Source organism: Mizuhopecten yessoensis, unplaced genomic scaffold (assembly GCF_002113885.1).
Source record: "Mizuhopecten yessoensis strain PY_sf001 unplaced genomic scaffold, ASM211388v2 scaffold11149, whole genome shotgun sequence".
Lineage (NCBI taxonomy): Eukaryota > Metazoa > Mollusca > Bivalvia > Pectinida > Pectinidae > Mizuhopecten > Mizuhopecten yessoensis.
The window spans coordinates 680712-699593 of NW_018408904.1; the positions used below are offsets into that span (position 1 = coordinate 680712).

General features: G+C 33.9%; 1 protein-coding gene across 1 annotated transcript in view; it reads right to left on the minus strand.

The window, feature by feature from the left end:
• The window catches only part of LOC110466952, an 18685-nt gene extending 15744 nt beyond the window's left edge, over window positions 1-2941 (minus strand). Inside the window, exons 1-2 of the mRNA XM_021523776.1 lie at window positions 2807-2941; window positions 2265-2482 (exon numbers count right to left, since the gene is read on the minus strand). Coding sequence (XP_021379451.1) covers window positions 2265-2313 — 49 coding nt within the window. The 5' untranslated portion in view covers window positions 2314-2482; window positions 2807-2941. The remainder of the gene's footprint in view (window positions 1-2264; window positions 2483-2806) is intronic.
• Window positions 2942-18882: the final 15941 nt, after the last annotated feature.

The window sequence follows — 18882 nt, forward strand, 5'->3', positions numbered from 1 at the left end:
GATTAAGATATAGGTTGGTTCTGTGATCAGATTAAGATATAGGTTGGTTCTGTGATCTGATTAAGATATAGGTTGGTTCTGTGATCATATTGAGATATACATGTAGGTTGGTTCTGTGATCAGATTGTGATATACATGTAGGTTGGTTCTGTGATCAGTTTGAGATAAAGGTTGGTTCTGTGATCTGATTAAGATATAGGTTGGTTCTGTGTACAGATTAAGACAAAGGTTGGTTCTGTGATCAGATTAAGATATAGGTTGGTTCTGTGATCAGATTGTGATAAACATGTAGGTTGGTTCTGTGATCAGATTGAGATAAAGGTTGGTTCTGTGATCATATTGAGATATAGGTTGGTTCTGTGATAAGATTAGNAGGTATATATTGTAGTAATAGGAATGTAGTGGGGTTAGAAGTATACTATGGGGTATAGGTATAAAGTGGGGTCACAGGTATGCACCGGGTTCAAAAGTATATACGGGGGTCAGAGGTATGTAGTGAGGCCAGTGTTAAGTTCTCGGGTCAGATGTATTCAGTCCAGGGGTACATGTTGAGGTCAGAGGTCAAAGTATTAATTGAAGTCAGATGTATACTTAGTCAAGAGGTACACACTGAGTTCAGACGTATGTACTCTGTCCATAGATACATACTGAGGTCAGAGGTCAAAGGTATTCATACTAAGGGAAGAGGTATGCATTGAGATCAGAGGTACATTGTATGTTCTGTGGTACGAGTCCAGAGGTATATACTGAGGCCATAGCTTGTACTGATGTCAGATCTGTGTACTGAGGCTAGAGGTCAGAGGTATATCATGGGATCAAAAGGTATGTACTAGGGTCATAGCTTTGTACTGAGGTTAGAACTGTGTACTGAGGTTAGAGGTCAGAGGTATATCATGGGATCAGAGGTATGAACTAAGGTCAAAAGTAGGTACTGTTGTCAGGTGTCAGATGTTTGTATTGGGGTTAGAGGTATGTACTGGAGTCAGATTTGTACACTGCGATTATAGTTATGTATTTTGGTCATATGATTAAAATGAGGTCAGATATTAAAGGAAAGTGAACTAGATAAAAATACCATATCGTTACCGGCACCGCATGTCACTATGACACTATACTAACCGCTTTCGATCTCATCTCAGAATCGAGTCACGATGATCATGTTATCGGTCACCGCAACGTGTATCTGTTACTCAATCAGCCTCAAAGTTAACGGCGGTGAATTAAATATCGTCACAAAGGTAGGTAGTGAGAGGATCATATTTGAAATATCGTCCGTCAATTGAGAGATACAATGATTAAGGTGAGGAAACTGTGGTATCTTTTAATTTCACAATCATTAGGATAAATGGACATTCATGTAGTTCTGAAATTTTCTTTACTAAAGGACAAAAGCGTCACCAGTACATTTCCATTGAACACCAATACAGATCGGGAAAGTGTTTCACCTCCTTCCTTTTAATAATTTTGATAAACACACATTAAAAAAATATATGAGGGGACCAATATCATTCCTTTCAGTGTACTTTTTATTGAAATTTGCGTCACAGTCTATAATCATACATATATATATGTTTGATTTCGACACAAATGACGCAATAAACTAAAGGGGGTTGGTCTCTAAAGTTTCATACGCACGTAAAATATGTCATTATATACAGTATACTTTGCTGTATCGAAAAAGTTAACTTAATTGTAGAAACCTGTTGAAGATCTCAAAACGGAACTGACAACACATTGGATAAAAACGGCAGTGAAATCACAGTGACAATCGTAAACCAAAACAAACAGGGGTGACAGCACACTGGAAAACGTAAACCAAAATAAAACGGCTGTGACAAAACATTGGAAACCAAAACAAAGGGCAACGACATCACACTGGTGTAAAAAAATAAAACAAACAAACAAAAGGCAGCAACCACATCTTCAAAACTAAACCAAACGGCAAGTAACATGACGCTGGCAATCGTAAACCATTGACAAAAGAGCTGGTATAGATATTGATCGATGTTTCTAGAAGATAATACAATGCCTTCTTGTCAAAAGGTGACACCCGGATATCTATTAGTAAGTAATGATTTATCGTATAATCTCAGTCCTGGACAAATGTACAAATTTCAGATCATGGACCTACAATTTTCTCCGCAATATTAATCAGTTTTAACGCAAGTTGACATTTCTTCTTTATTTGAAACTATTACTTTTTCAAAAAAGAAGCTGTAAAACATTCCGATCTTTATTTGGCGTTAGGGGGTTGTTTTACTTACCATAGTGCACAAGTAACACAACAAGTAATTTATACTGGTGATCTCCCATTTGTTAGTAGGTACTCTCCACAGGTGTGTCAAGAATTCTGGCGGACTTAGTACTCCGAGCTGTATATTAAGGTGAACCATTTTATCACATGTTTCTCTAGCCTGGTCCGTACCACTATCTCGCCTGGCTTGTATTCCGACGTCATTAATCAGTGATATGTCGTACTAATCTACAAACAACAAACAACAATCCGAAATCAAATATTGTAGACTTATATAAATGCCGTCTTCGACAACACGTCACTTATAAAAATAGTCAACTATATATGTGAATGCCTTCATTAAGTCACTTGTATTCATTTCACTGGCAACATTATCAAAACCCAAGAACTGTATGAATGTTTCCGTTAGATTTCACGTAATATTTTTTAAATATTTTTTTCAATCGATAACAATGAAGTTTCCACATGCCGCACAAAGGAATCCCCTTGTCATTGCACGCCATGCATGCCATTGTATAAATGTTGTAGTAAGTATGTGCATGTTCCCCGTACCATGTAATATGATCAGTCGATCCAGAGTCTGACTCCCTGGATAGAGCCGGCAATTCACTGTCTATCTTCCAGTTGACGGTTTCACCTGAATATCAATTATATGTAAATAGTAGTGGTAATTACACGTTGACAGCATAATTGATAAGTATATACTACCTAGCGTAGATGAAAACTGGCCTGAGTGAGACTTTTATTTTTATGAGGATGGTCGATACAATAGAACCACCACATGCAATTAAAAACTCTAATAAATATAATCAATACTTTTCTTTCATGGACAAACATAAGCTTATAGTAAAATTCAATGCGTGTCCTTAAAACAAAACTACAGTCATTCATTACTCGTACAAACATAATTGACACGGTTTTTTTTTGCCTCACAAATGTTGACTATGATATACATCCGGTCAATGAATTGTTTAGATAACCGGTAAGGTGACGTAGTCAAGTAATATTCCTCCAATCTGAATTACTTTGACCACCTGATTACAACCTGTTCATGCATGTTTGCATTATAAATAAAGGACGCACACTTTAAATAAAGGACGCACATTTTAAGTTGTCGAACAAAACATCAAGCAGGGACACACTAAAGATAGACTTATCTATACCATATTGTGTGATTCATGCTATGTTTAATGCTACTGTATAAATGATATAATTATAGATACAGCAATTCGATTTGATATTGAAAGGCAGCATCGCAGAAAATGATGGCACAAGGGATGTGTAGTGGAAGGAGCGTTCTATATACGACGACACGTTTACCTGCCCGGTACATTGAAACACTCCGGTTAATATATTAATATTTGTCCAAAATAACAAGCCCAATTAAAAGTAATCAGACAAAAGATAAAAAACTATTGGCCTTTATGTATATTGGCCTTACAGTAATCCTTGGTTATGCGATCAGATTAAGATATGGGTTGGTGATGTGATCAGATTAAGATAAAGGTTGGTTCTGTGATCTGATTAAGATATGGATTGGTTCTGTGATCAGAATGAGAGATAGGTTGGTTCTGTGATCAGATTAAGATATAGGTTGGTTCTGTGATCATATTGAGATATAGGTTTCGTTCTGTGATCAGATTAAGATATAGATGGTTCTGTGATCAGATTGAGATATATATTGGTTTTGTGATCAGATTGAGATATATGTTGGTACTGTGATCTGATTAAGATATGGATTGGTTCTGTGATCAGATTGAGATATAGGTTTGTTCTGTGATCAGATTAAGATTTGGGTTGGTTCTATCAACAGATTAAGATATGCGGCGGTTCTGTGATCAGATTAAGATATAGGTTGGTTCTGTGATCAGATTGAGATACAGGTTGGTTCTGTGATCAGATTAAGATATAGGTTGGTTCTGTGATCAGATTAAGATATAGGTTGGTTCTGTGATCAGATTAAGATATAGGTTGGTTCTGTGATCTGATTAAGATATAGGTTGGTTCTGTGATCAGATTGAGATATAGGTTGGTTCTGTGATCAGATTTAGATATAGGTTTGGTTCTATGATCAGATTAAGATATAGATTGGTTCTGTGATCAGATTGAGATATAAGTTTGGTTCTGTGATCAGATTGAGATATATGTTGGAACTGTGATCTGATTAAGATATGGATTGGTTCTGTGATCAGATTGAGATATATATTGTTTCTGTGATCAGATTGAGATAGATGTTGGTACTGTGATCTGATTAAGATATAGGTTGGTTCTGTGATCAGATTAAGATATAGGTTGGTTCTGTGATCTGATTAAGATATAGGTTGGTTCTGTGATCAGATTGAGATATATATTGGTTCTGTGATCAGATTGAGATATATGTTGGTACTGTGGTCTGATTAAGATATGGATTTGTTCTGTGATCAGATTGAGATATAGGTTGGTTCTGTTATCAGATTGAGATATAGGTTGGTTCTGTGATCAGATTAAGATATGGGTTGGTTCTGTGATCAGATTAAGATATAGGTTGGTTCTGTTATCAGATTAAGATATGGGTTGGTTCTGTGATCAGATTAAGATAAAGGTTGGTTCTGTTTTCAGATTTAGATATAGGTTGTTCTGTGATTAGTTTGAGATATATGTTGGTTCTGTGATCAGATTAAGATATGGGTTGGTGCAAAGCCATTGATAGGTTGGGACTCGTGTTTGCCAGAAAACAGATACTGTGTAGGGCGGCAGTACGGGAAAACAGAAAAAACTATTTTTGTATAATTCCAACAATTCAATAATTTTTTAAATTATAATAAGTCAACAATATGGTTTTGAAACAACATTAAATAACAACTCAGTTCCTTAACAACTCGTAACGATTGATTTTTTCTCCCTGTTGATTGTTGACATTAGCAGACGAACGTTCTCCGGTGTGTTCGATTCGAATCATCGAGTTATCTCCCTTACAACAGGCGCGCGTGCTCTTATGTACCCCGGCAAGGATATTAACATAGCTTCAGGTACCTTGGCAATTCGACCAATCACCGTGCGACATTTTTCTTTGCAGTATGACAAAAACGTATATTTCCATAATCATTATCAGAAGAAACTTCATTCATAGAGCTATGAACGCAATTTGATCAGCGTCATTTTGAAACACATGACACAATAGCTGGGAGCAAATATTTAGGTGACGTTAGGCTGTTTTAAGTATCTCGTGCACTGACGACATGAACACTTCAATATCGAAAATTTAAGGGAATAAAACAAATAGAAAGAAAAGAAAGTAAATACATGTATAAGGACTGAACAGGTTTTTATTTAGATATGCTAGAATGAAACTGAACGAATCGTTATGTAGTTATACATGTATCGTTTCGTTTTGATGTATTTGTAATACTACTAACAAATAAGACATTCCGTTTCATTTCTTTGACCATCAGTTCCATCGTGGTATCCTAAATCAATAAAATGGCCATCAGGAGCAGTGAATGCTAGCTTTGTTTGGCTTCCTGTATTTACTTACTGAAGTTTTAACAGGTGTTTCCTTACTTTGTTTGGGTTTTCATGTGATAAACTTGAATTGTGTTGGATGAATTATCAACTAAACATTCTTTATTGTAGTATTGCCAAATACTTCTATACAAATTAAAGTAAGGACAGACATACGGTATATGTAGAGCGTGCGTCATACCATTCACAGCCACACGGTATCAGCATATAGGCGTTTGATACTCCGACAGTCCTAGGCTGGGCTATAACCGAAACAAGGCTATTCGCAGAATCAATCACCGTCTATAATATGATATAATATAATTTATAGTACTGGACGCTGGCATATGCCTATATATCCAGATCAGGTGTATCGTCAGACTCTAAGCTGACACCCCGACAGTTAATAAGTTCATTATTATCAATTTCATGGTTATAATAGCATTCTGGTTTTCCCCAGTGCTTATCCAGTCGGGCTTCAAACGTTTTTCAGAGATTTCAGAGATTTTTTATTATCACCCAGGCACACTATTGTGCGCAACAAGAGGTCATCATAAAGTACAATTTAACAATGATATGGTTGACCGTAAAGCACTCATCTTACTATGCTAAGTGTTGGTGATGTGACGATGTGGTTTGGCAGTGAGTTCCAATGGTTGACTACTCTTTCTTTAAAGGCATACTTTCTTAAGTTTATTTTACACACTCCTTTTCCAAGTGGAATGCTATGACTTCTTGAGTTCCTGTTATCGTTTATATTTAAAAACCCTTCCGTTACAGAAGTGTCATAGCATCCGTGTGACAGTTTGTAAACTTGTACCATATCCCCTCGTAATCTTCTGTGTTATAACGTTGGTAATTTTAGCACCTTTAATCTGGCTTGATAACTTAGTTCTTTCATTCCTGGTATCTGTTTTGTTGCTCTCCTCTGCACATTTTCAATTTCGTTAATGCCCTTTTGAAGGTATGGATTCCAAATGCAAGCTCCGTATTCCAGATGTGGTCTCACGAGCGCTTTATACAAGAGACAAAAAGTTGTTGCATCTAAATATGTATATGTTCTTCTTATTGTACCCATTATCCTATTTGCCTTGTTGACCGATTCATGTATATGATCAGTACATTTAAGTTTGTTATCTGTAATTACATCGAGAGATCCTTTTCTTTGTTAATGTTTTCTAGTATGACTTTGATTCTCCCTTCATCGGTGTCTTTATACAAGTATACCGGCGCGGTATTGATATTGTTTCCTAGGGTAAGTACTTTGCATTTGTCCGGATGCTGGTTTCTACTGGTTGTTTGTACAATGTGTATTTTCCACACACACACACACACACACACACCAAAAAACCAAAACGAAATTATAAACTTCTAATTTGTCGTTTAAAATAACAAACACAAACCCCAAAAACCGTGCCACTTGTAAAGGAGTTTTTCATTCAATGTAACGGAACAACGAACTACTTGTTTTGTTAGATTTATTACATTGTATCAAAGTATGATATCATCAATCAATAAAAACAATATCAAAGTTTGTTTGAAAATAAAAGGAATTAATATTCCTGCGCTCCTTTATGTTTTTGAAACCAATAAGAAGATTGCTCTCCAATGCTCTAATGTTTTTTAGTTGATTGAATATTGTATTCCCGTGCTCTAATATGTTTTGGACACATATATGAATATTTCTGTAATCTAATATGTTTTGAAACTGAAAAAGCTATTTCATTTATGTGAATATTGCATGGTCGAACTACATGCTGAAACGCTGTAAGTACCTGTACTAAACAGTGGATACGGTCGCTCTTAGTGTCATATACTGGTTCTTCGTATGCCAATATTGGTAATTGCGATACTGTTACATCTCAAATTGCTCAATACCCGGTGTCACATCAGTATTAACGCAAGCCTTTATGTATCCAATTGATGTCAATCTGAAGAGGATGACTGTCAGTCTGATAAGAAACGTAGAAAACCACACGAAGGCTGTATTACTAAATATCTTTACAAGTGTATTAAGGTACTCGAACAGGTGAAGTTTGTGAACCAATTTGAGGATAATCACTGAATTAGCAGTTGGAATTCCTATCGAACACAAGGCAAATGTTTACTATCTCTGATGTTGGTATACATGTATTTGTAATAGATTTGTGATAATTCAAATTGACTTTCAAATAGTTAGTTCATAAAAATAATGTGTTAATTATGTCAAAATGACACTTCCGAAAGATATACTGCACTATACTTGAAGTTATTCTTTGTCTTAATTTCGTCAAGTTAAGTGACAGACAAATGTGAAAATGACTGTAATGTTGATAACAAAAAAATACTAGAAATATATATATTTGATAACCTTATCAATATGTAAGCTTTGTCGATACTTTTTTGCATATGTCCTTCGACATTAGATCGGCAAAGTAACGTGATAGAGGTATAGCTGTTGTACCTTGTCTAGATATCTGATGGGATAGGTTCAACACGAATTATCTCCCTTGGTGTATAATGTGATGCAAATCGTTGTTCTGATTGTTACACAAACAGGAGACTTATTAGCCATCATGTATTTCATCATAATGTATTTAGATATTGTTCTGCTAAATGAAGGGTCTTACTTAAAATATAAAGTATGCTCTCTATAGATATGTATGTCCATTGAAATGGAGAATGTTTGTAGGCTTACCTTGGTTGTTTAAAGTTTTCTTTTATTTAGACATATTAGACAATCGCGTTTGTTGTCTCACATTTGCGGCGGTTTTAGACCATTTCTAGTACAGTTGTGTGTTTATGTATTCACATAGATTATTGTTTTTATGTTTTGCCTAGTATAGTTGCGTGTTTACCCTTTTTGCTGAGGTATGTTGTATTGAATTTGGAAGGAAGAAACATTTCACTCGTGTTGAGCTTCGATTTTACGTAATGGGGCAACATGTTGATGGATTTACGGCTTCATGGCAGTAAATATATGGCCCCTGTATAACTGTCCGTCTGCTATGTTGAAAGAATAAATATAAGATATAATGAACAGAATCGATATCCACAAAATATCTTTACCTCATAAAATGTATTGATAAAATAAAGTGGACCTTTGATTACACAGGGATCACACCGCTGTCATGTATTCGATGATATCCGGACAAATAGATATACTATATAGTAAGAATAGCACCACAATATATGTGAACCATTTCCCATAAGGTATGTTATATCACGGACGACATCTATATTACTGTAAGAGTTATATGTGTTTAACGGTTGCTGTGTGTGTAATCATTCATTTCAGTTTTACGAGAATTCCTAATGTAAATCATTCTTTTTATTCAAACACGGGATTCCCTTTCATTTAAAACAAAATCATCAAGAGATATTGTCAACCCGACTTCGAATCTTCACCAGGTAATGTACATCACACACACACATACATATATATATATTGGAATAGTCTTTCTGCAAATGTCAAAAAAAACACCTAGATTATTTATAGTGAATTGTTGAAAACACTTTTTTTTATATTATATTATATGAGATTAAAATTAGAAGTGTATTCCAGAATCACATGTACACATGACATACATTGTATCAAGGTTAACGATACTCAACTTATAACTGAACCTTTAAGAAACAATTCTATTTGGTGTAACTTAATAAATTCAACACTATATAATGAAATTCAACTTTACTTTTCGTTTCCTATGTAACCCGAATACATTTCTGTTATCTTCTACAGAACAACACGCCAGCCACACTAACACTTCTGTGTGAGTGAGCAGCGACCGAATAGACTTGAAATCACTGCTGCCTGCAGTCACGCCTTACCGATTCATGGCCGTTTCGTCATGGATATTGATTAGCGTCTGTTTCATACCTATCCTCGTTACCACTTGTATGTACCACTGTTTCAATGCAACACCTTATGTGTTGGTGCTTATCACAAATATACTTCAAGAAAAAATAAACGCAAATAACAATAGTTTATTAGTCTTTATCTTATTACGTATAAATAGATGTATTGAATCTGCTGATTTATATTGATTTGTAATAATACCCCCGATATGTAAGAATACCGACTTTTGAAAAACAATCGGACGTAACAATACATCCATATTTGTACGGTTAAATACATTTTTCTTGTTTATTCAAAGCTATGAGTTATCTCCTATTCTATCCCATATCTGTTATTGGTTGCATAGAAATACATCTTCATACACGCCTTTTAACATAAATGTTAATTTGGTAATTATACTCAGAATGAGTCAGTTTTATACAGATTCAGCCGTATACAATGGTTCATTTCATATGCCGCAAGACTTGAAGTGAGCGTGTTGCTGACGCTTGTTTTTTTTAGTGTAAATATATGTTGGAGTAGATTGGTTAAGGTTTGGGGATTTATCTATGGTTCGGAAATCAGAATACTCTGAATAACTGTTGTAGACGTAAGAAGTAATCACACATGTTATAAGACTATGATTTCCGTTTTTATTTCATTCTCGTGTCAAACGATGTTCTGCAGTGCCCTTTTCACAATATACTCAAATTGTTGATAGTCTACAACATAATAAACAGAATTAAGGAATATCATAAATAATGCTGATGTTTTTTTACCCTACACAATACATACTTGTGTTTCATTTTTCCTTTATTACATATATCAGATTATGAATTAGTTCATGTTGAAATACATGGATTTATTTATTCATTGAGACATATACGTATGATGCTACCAGGTTTATTAGAAATATCGTAATTTTGATTGCAATACAAATAATTATGAAAACAATTAATTTTACAAACTGATATCGGTAAGAAGTAACTAATTCAAAACTCAATATTCTATTGGGATGTTCTCAGTTCCCCCACTTTTGATAGAACAAAGAAAAGTGTTGATATAGGAAGACAATGACAAACCAATTATAGTCTGTTTCATACTTACTCCACAGGTAACTTACCTGTGTTAAAGTTACATGTCTGACTTGTAGCTTTTCTGTGTATGTGATATGTTAGGTTAAGGATATTTATTTTTTGGATATATATAAGTTTTGATATTTTTTAGCACAATAATATAATAAACACTTACTCCCTCAAAAGGGCTACTGCATATTGTTTATCATATACACATGATACACTCATTACAGTACAATACAGATATAACAATAAAGGTCGGTTGCATGACAATAAAATATGTTTAAACTAAACTATAACAATAACATTACACTTTTTAAGCCTCCAAATACAAGACAAGCTAAAATATATACTTTATGGTAGAAAACTGCCCAAGTTTCCTTAAGTCGGCATTCATGAATACAGGAAATAATATTAATTAATGAGTAAATAATTTCTAGCAGCGATAATGCACGGAATACATATCAAATTAATTGAATATGAATGTTTGAACTGCTGAGATATTAGGTATTGTTAATATAATACTGTAAATATAGCCATATTCATTAAATCTATGAAAGTGATGGGGTTTCCCAGACTAAAAATCCTCCTTTGGCTGTTTCGGAAAGTGCTCAAAATAATGAAAAACATGGTTAATAAAGTTTCTCAAAACTGAGAAAGGTGCTTCTTGGGCTAAATCAGATTGTATTTCCATACTAGTGTATGTCCGAAGTAGCCGAATGTGTAACACAGTTTACTTTTGACCAGAAAAAGTGAACGCTGCAATTTTGAATCCACGTTCAGATTCACTTTTTGGATGCTGTGTACAGCATTCATTGCTGTCCTCGACAAGCCTGGGCAAATCACAACCAAACAACAGACTTTCTTCTTCCGCGGAAGATCTTTAAATGCTGTGTTGATTATTTCATGGTGTGATTAATGCTATAGTCGATGAAATACATATAAAAACGATCAATAAATCAAAAATAAATGTTAAAATTTAACGAATATTCTGATGATAGTTATGATATACCTCTACCATCTAGAAATTTAGATTAATTTATTTTAAAGTTTAATTATCAACTGTTAAACACCACACTCTTAGTCACACATAACCATTCTTACTAGGCATTTAGGCATCTTATTAAATGTTATAATAATAAAGAAAAGTTTCATTTTATAACTATTCATATTATTATTTTAATAATATGTTTAAAGTACAAAATTATTACAAAATAAAATAACACATTTCATCTTATCATATAACATATCTGCTACAGCACTACAGAATGGATTTATTCAATATATATATTAATTTATATATAATTAATATTGAATTATTTTAAATTTTAACATTTATTATTAAAAATCTGAAAATCGTATATGATGTTTTATTAAATTAAATATGATCAGCTTTCAGCTTATATAGAACACCACCTTAGATAAAAGGGTTAACCACAGGTAAAAACACAGGTAAATACAGGTTAATACAGGTAAATACTGCCATTACTACTCAGAAACAGACTATAATCCTTCTAACAACATTCTTCTCCCCATGTTATTTTAAAACGTGGGGGAACTGAGAACAAGCCATTCTATTGTAGTGCATGGGAACTGCAAATTCAGAGCATCATAGGAATAAACCCCGCTCCTGCTCGTATCAACGAAATAGATAACAATATGACAACATTTATCTGCAATTAACTTCATTTGAAATTATTCGGAAAGATAATGGTATTATATTGCTTTACAGACACCGCCCCTCTAAAAACAACAAACCTACCGACGCTAATATGAAACTTCACTCTTAGTGGGGTTGACATCGCAGTGAACATTGATAAGGCGCTGGAACAGGATCTGTTTGAGAACTTTATCAATATTTCAAAGTCTGACACGCATATTGAAGACAAGCTTCTTAAACAACTCAACACAGAATATTTCTGTAAAATGTATATCTGTAAAACATGGATCGGTACAATCATTCCATATGTTAGTAATTATAGGTTATAATAGCGTGTATATGTTACAATTCAAATAGGATAGTTTTATTAATACATTAAATGTCAATATTAGTGAAATGCAATAATAAGCTATCCCATCAGGGCAACTTTCAATAATTATGCTAATGTTATACTTCACCTGTATCATTATCATTTTGAATGGTTTAAAAATCTATAGCGAATGTTAAAACAAAATGCATTTTATTTTTCACAGAATAAGCAATTAAACTCATCCGTCCTTGGTATAATAGTTTGAAAGTGAACACACCAATATTGATGTGGGATAGGAATGTTTCATTCCTGGTTCACAAGGTGATGTCAGAAATAAAGAGTAATATAATTATATTGAGTGATCATTTCATGTTTCTCTTGTCTCGTTTGTTAAGGCGATATAATTATATTGGGTGATCATTTCATGTTTCTCTTGTCTCGTTTGTTAAGGCCAGCTTTCGACATACTTACGAAAAGGCCATTTGAAATGGCTAGATAAGAAAATTCAATATCTAGCGTTGACAATGTCGTCATATGCCGTTTTGACATGACTAACTAATTGTTATTTTACATACCATTAATTCAACAACATATATAAATAGGTTTTGTTTTCGTACTGACGTCTTTGTCAGAAAACGGTCGATTGATTTGTCATTGTTGACTTCTGTTAACCTAATGCACTCAACAATACTGTTCCCATTACAGATGCTCAATAAAACAGATTTGTGTGATAATTGTGTTCTTTAACCAAATCCTGCAATGAAATTTGATAATTTCAGACTGTAGAAATCCGTACCATAATGAGTTGTAGAGTATTTCTCAATTCAATAGCATAGTTACAGTAATCTATTTATTTAAACTAGCTCTTTTACTACAATTTTGAACATATAGCGTATAAATTGAGAAAAAAACTCGCCTACAATATTTACCTCATAAATCATTTAAAAAATAACAATTACCCGTAAATTGTGCTTTTGATACTTGCCGCTCTTAATATAAACATGTTGCATTACTATATTGCAGAAATCTCTTATTTACTACAGTAAATCAAACATATGTATTTATAATGATAGATTGCTATATATATAACAAGAGGAAGATCCCTTTATCAAATAATTTGCGAATATCCATTCACAACAAATACTAATTATATATATAAGCGGTCGTTGTTCCTCGCGAATGCAGAACAACTACAATTGAATAAAAATTAGCGAACATTAAATGGTTTGCAATAAGGAAACTTGTTATGTATCTAATTTACTCTATTTGATCAATAACTGTAATAAATTGTAATAAAATAATTCCATTATTGCAATGAAACACCGTATAAGATAGAGGGTCTCTTCGTTAAATAGGTGCATGAGTTCTAGTAGTATTTGTGTTGAGCCCTTGTTGTATTTTTGTTGCAGTTCTAGTAAAATGTTTGTAGACGGACAGACATTCATTTTCATCCTTGTGGAGATTTGAAGTAGATTGAGATCAATTACCAGCTATGCAATACCCAGAGCTTCGTGGATTTACACGTATATCTCAATATACTCATGTGTAACACAGGAAAAGAACAATTTTGCCCTTGGATTATCAGGAACATTATAGCGGAGAACACTCCAAAGTACTAGTATTTATTAACATTACTTTAGATGTACAATAGAGTTGATGGGACAACGATGATGTAATACTTTTGACTGAATTAATTAATTTTCTAAATAAGTGAAAGGAGACAACTCTAATTATGAAATTGCATCCCGCTTTAAATTTTTCCGCATAGTTTTAGGGAGAACTTCTCATCCGGATAATATCGTTTTGAAACGTATATAAACAAAATAAAAAACACTTGTGTATTCTTTTTGCTCTTTCTATGAAGCAATTTGTCCTGCTTTCGTTTGCCTTAGGATGATCACATTAATCAATACAACTTCAGTAAAAAATATTTTGTGTGAGGTGTTTAACGTATTTGTTGAAAAATAAATTATTTGATTGGTGTATTACCAATGATTCTTTTCATTTTTTTATTGTTGCTATATTTCGGAGAATAACCCTATCAACAAAGAAACAATATTTGCTTCATGAAAATTTACGAAAACTGTTTTTTTTATAGAGGGGTTGATGATACTGATATGAAGGATCAACGAGGAGTCGCTTGCCAAAGATAACAGACATGTTCCTGGAAGAAAAACAAATATATCAAGTATAACAGATGTATGACTTTTATCTAAATGTTTATCGCATTATTACCTGTTCTATTCGATGATTATTATTATTATTTCCCAAATAAACGAATAATGGTGTTAAACATGCAAATTATATCAATAGGAATTTAAAAAATCTAACCAGTAAACGCTACAACTGACCATTTCACGTTATCTGCAGGTCTATGATATTGGTGAGCAGAACTTAAGTGCGCATGTTAAGAGATCTCAGGCGGCAGTCGCTGCTCTATATTTTTCACAATTCAGGCTACGCCTCTCGTGACAGCGACGTACAAATTATAATATCTTCAGCGAAGCCATTATTTTTAATTTTTCGAACATGCTTACAAGAATCACAATATATGAAAAAGTAATTAATGTTTGTCCGACTGATTTTTATACATGAACATTACAAAGCACAGACGAGTGTTGTTGTCTACAAATTATTATATAGTCGACTAGTACTTTAAAGCGCAAACAACTGTTTTTACACTTTTCCATCGTCTATTATTTTTAATTATTGATGTGATTGCAATGTTTATTAGGTCATACAAACTGTTCTGATGCCAGCAGGATTCTTTCTGATAAATGTTTAGATAAACGGTCATATCTATGGAAACTGTATGTTTCAACTCCTTGTTTGCTCAACTTTAAAACTTCCAAATGAGAACATGTATGTTTGGAACAAATGTTATGAGGATAATATAGAATTGATTTAGCATTGCGTATAAATACGAACCCTCTCATTTGAGTCAGTACCTTAATTTCAGTTTATCGAGTTTTCAATCTATTTGGCACACTGATGTTTTGGTTGAGATTCTAAACCAATCCATCCGACTGGAGGAAATATACTGTAGAAGAGAGTTTTCTTTGGAAACCAAATAACGTACAGACCTGATCGGTATGTTTCTTGGTTGTTACGCAAATCTACGTCCACAAAAAATAGATAATTGTTTCTGCCTTGTGGTCTGGTAAGGCGAATACCTCTGAATAAAAAAGCCACACATGACCAAGATAAAGTGGTTTCATTTTGCTGTTAATGATAGGGGTCCCACCAAATCCATCACAATTCTCTTAATTGGAAACTCGAGCTCGATCTGTTCGATAAGATTGTTTTAAAGTAGCACAAGATATCTTTGCTCACATTATTGCTCTACGCGACTGTGTATTCACCACCAGAAATACTTTGGTCCGACTATTTGCCAAGGCGATCACCTGTCCCAAAATGACCAATGTTGGACGAGTTTTGGTCAAGGTTTTCACCTGTCCCAAATTACAATCGTTGGACATGTTTTGCAGCAAGTGTTGACGACCCTCATCCAATACCAATTTGGGGTAAAACGCTCCCTCTTGAACATTTAGTCGCTTTCATTGTCGACGAAGGGATCAGCTTTATCATGTAGTCAGGACCGATTGGATTTTGGAATGCATCTGAAATAGTCCTGCTGCTGCTGCTACTGCTGCTGACAGCTTTCGAAGTGCACACACTTGATTTGTTTCTGTAAAGTTTGCATTAATCTTGATCACTATCTTGGGTACATTGGGTGTAATAGACCTGAATATGCATGGCGGACATTGTTACCAGCCTCACCAAACAGATGGTTATTTCTGAAATTTATCCCTAAAAATGTAAAATGGTCACCATATCACGAATTGTAATTCTTGATGGAACAAACACCAACCCTGTTTCTATATTGAGTCATCAGCTGAGATCTTAATAAAAAACAACAGGCAAGTTATCTTTACGTCTGTCACTGGCCGCTTCATCAATATGTCGGGGTTTGTTCCTTTCTAATAACATAAATCACATTGATGTGGTAGAATTCAGCTGCTATTGGTTGTCTTTCTGCTATACCGGAGAACCAGCAACAAACTCGCACCTTTTGCCCTCCTGTTTAATAAACCAAAATAGTTCACACACAAAATTGCAGCCGCTTGCTGTCAAAGCGTTAACTGCAAGGAAAATCGACCGCGGGCTGACTAACAGCAGGTCCAAATGAAAATGCCTATGATCCGTCAAAACGATTATGGACATTATAAGATGTTCGCTTGCCGATATATCCCCCCTCCTTATCCATCTTCACCCGTCGTCATTTTCTGCTTCTTGATCTCAAAAACGTGCCCTCTTCCCTCCACACATTCTCTTTTTGGAAAACTTCACATTATTACATTCGATGCATTTTTCTGCCGGCCACATCAGAGCATTCCACCTAATATATTAACATTTGTCTAAAATAGCAAGACCGATTCCAAGTGATCGGACAACAAATGCGAAACATTTGCCTAATATATTCTCAAGATATTGTCCTGGCAATACTAAGTGTGTTAAGGTAGGGGTTTGTTTTATTCTATACATATTAAAACTTATGTTCAACCACTAGTATAGTGGTCTTAGTGGAATATATTCGTGTCGAATAAATTAGGCGTGATCGCCCAACGATGGAGATATCCTTGGATCCTGGGTGTTAGGGACGTATTTATACAGTGACATTAACAGGATGTTCATCTCAATCGTGCGGTGTGAAAGGTGAAGTTTCCTCAATGTGATTGTGTCATCAATAAGAAAAAAACCCCAAAAAACGCGCTATGCCAGTCTAGATTCCATGATGTGGCGGGCGGTTTACAGATGCCGACACAGACTGGATACAGAAACATGTTTATCGAAGTTAAATGCTGCGACCGTCTCTAATCGGCCACATACACAAATAATACACTACTGTTATTTGTCGTTTAACACATTGTTTATAACGTGTTACTGTAGTGAATAAGATATTCAATATGACGTCATGTAACCAGTGAACAATCACACGGACAACTTTATTAAGTCTTTAATGTACCATTGTTGAGACAAGTATACTTTATACTGTATTAGTTCCAATACAGTTTGACTCTTACTTAATAGGAAGGTGAAACAAAACCCACAAAAGCAGCTTTATTTATCTTGTTGCTTCAGTCTTGCTTGATTCTGCTCTCAGCAAAACTTTGTATGTCCTTCTATTATGACTTATAGCATTCTTCCTTATTGAACATTTTCTCAGGTTATTTTTCTACATTTTACTTTTTATACAAGAATCTATGTCTGGAATGTGGTGTACTTTGCCTTAAAATGGTTCAAAATCATTTACTACGATTCAGTCTCAAGTTGGATGAATCTTGGTATGATTTACTATCAATGCCATATTTTTATAAACTCTATAGTGATATCTATATTCTACTAATGTTTACAATATATAAGTGTATGGATATAAAGTATTATGGTTGATACAAAAACTGGTCAAAGTCCCTGGCAATATTAATATTAATATAATATTATAATATAAATAACAATAATGAGAGACTTTACTCATGAACGAGTTATTTCTTTTAGTAAATACATCAAAGTCCTTTGTCATGTCAGCATGTACCCCTTCTCCATCTTATTCAAGTTCTCTTTCTCTATGTTGATCCTATTCTTTCTTTAATTCTTCTATCTCTCATTCTTTTCTTTCTTAAAAACAGTACATATCACAAATATATGCAGTTACACTATTAACTACATAGAACTTTTTTTTTAGGTATCTTTAATATAGTGTTGAATTTTTGCTAATGACTAGAAATGGAATGAGAGTGTGTATGTGTATAGAAAAATGAATTGTAAATGTATTGTGTAGTGTTAAAAAATCTTCAAAAATAAAATAAATTAAAAAAAAGACACGAAAATGCAATGTGATCAGGTTTAGATATAAGTAAGCGTTGTGATAATGTAAAAAATATGCATAGGCTCTGTGATGAGGCTCACATATGAATAGGCGTTATGAGCAGGTTTAGGTATAAGTATGCGCTGTGTTTAGGTTTATATTCGAGTAGCGCTTGTAATAAAGTTTTCATTCAAAGTATTAAGATATTATAGAACAACCAAGATATTGACGACACATAATAAAAGTAAAGTGAGCAATTCAGTTCAATGAATATGAATTTCAATCAACATTTGATATAATTATGACAATATGTTAAATGCTAGACAATATATAATATTTTAAATAATGATATGTGCATTTTACGTAGCGTCGGTAGACAACGCCATGTATGTTCGCCACAGACAAAACAAAAACAAAAC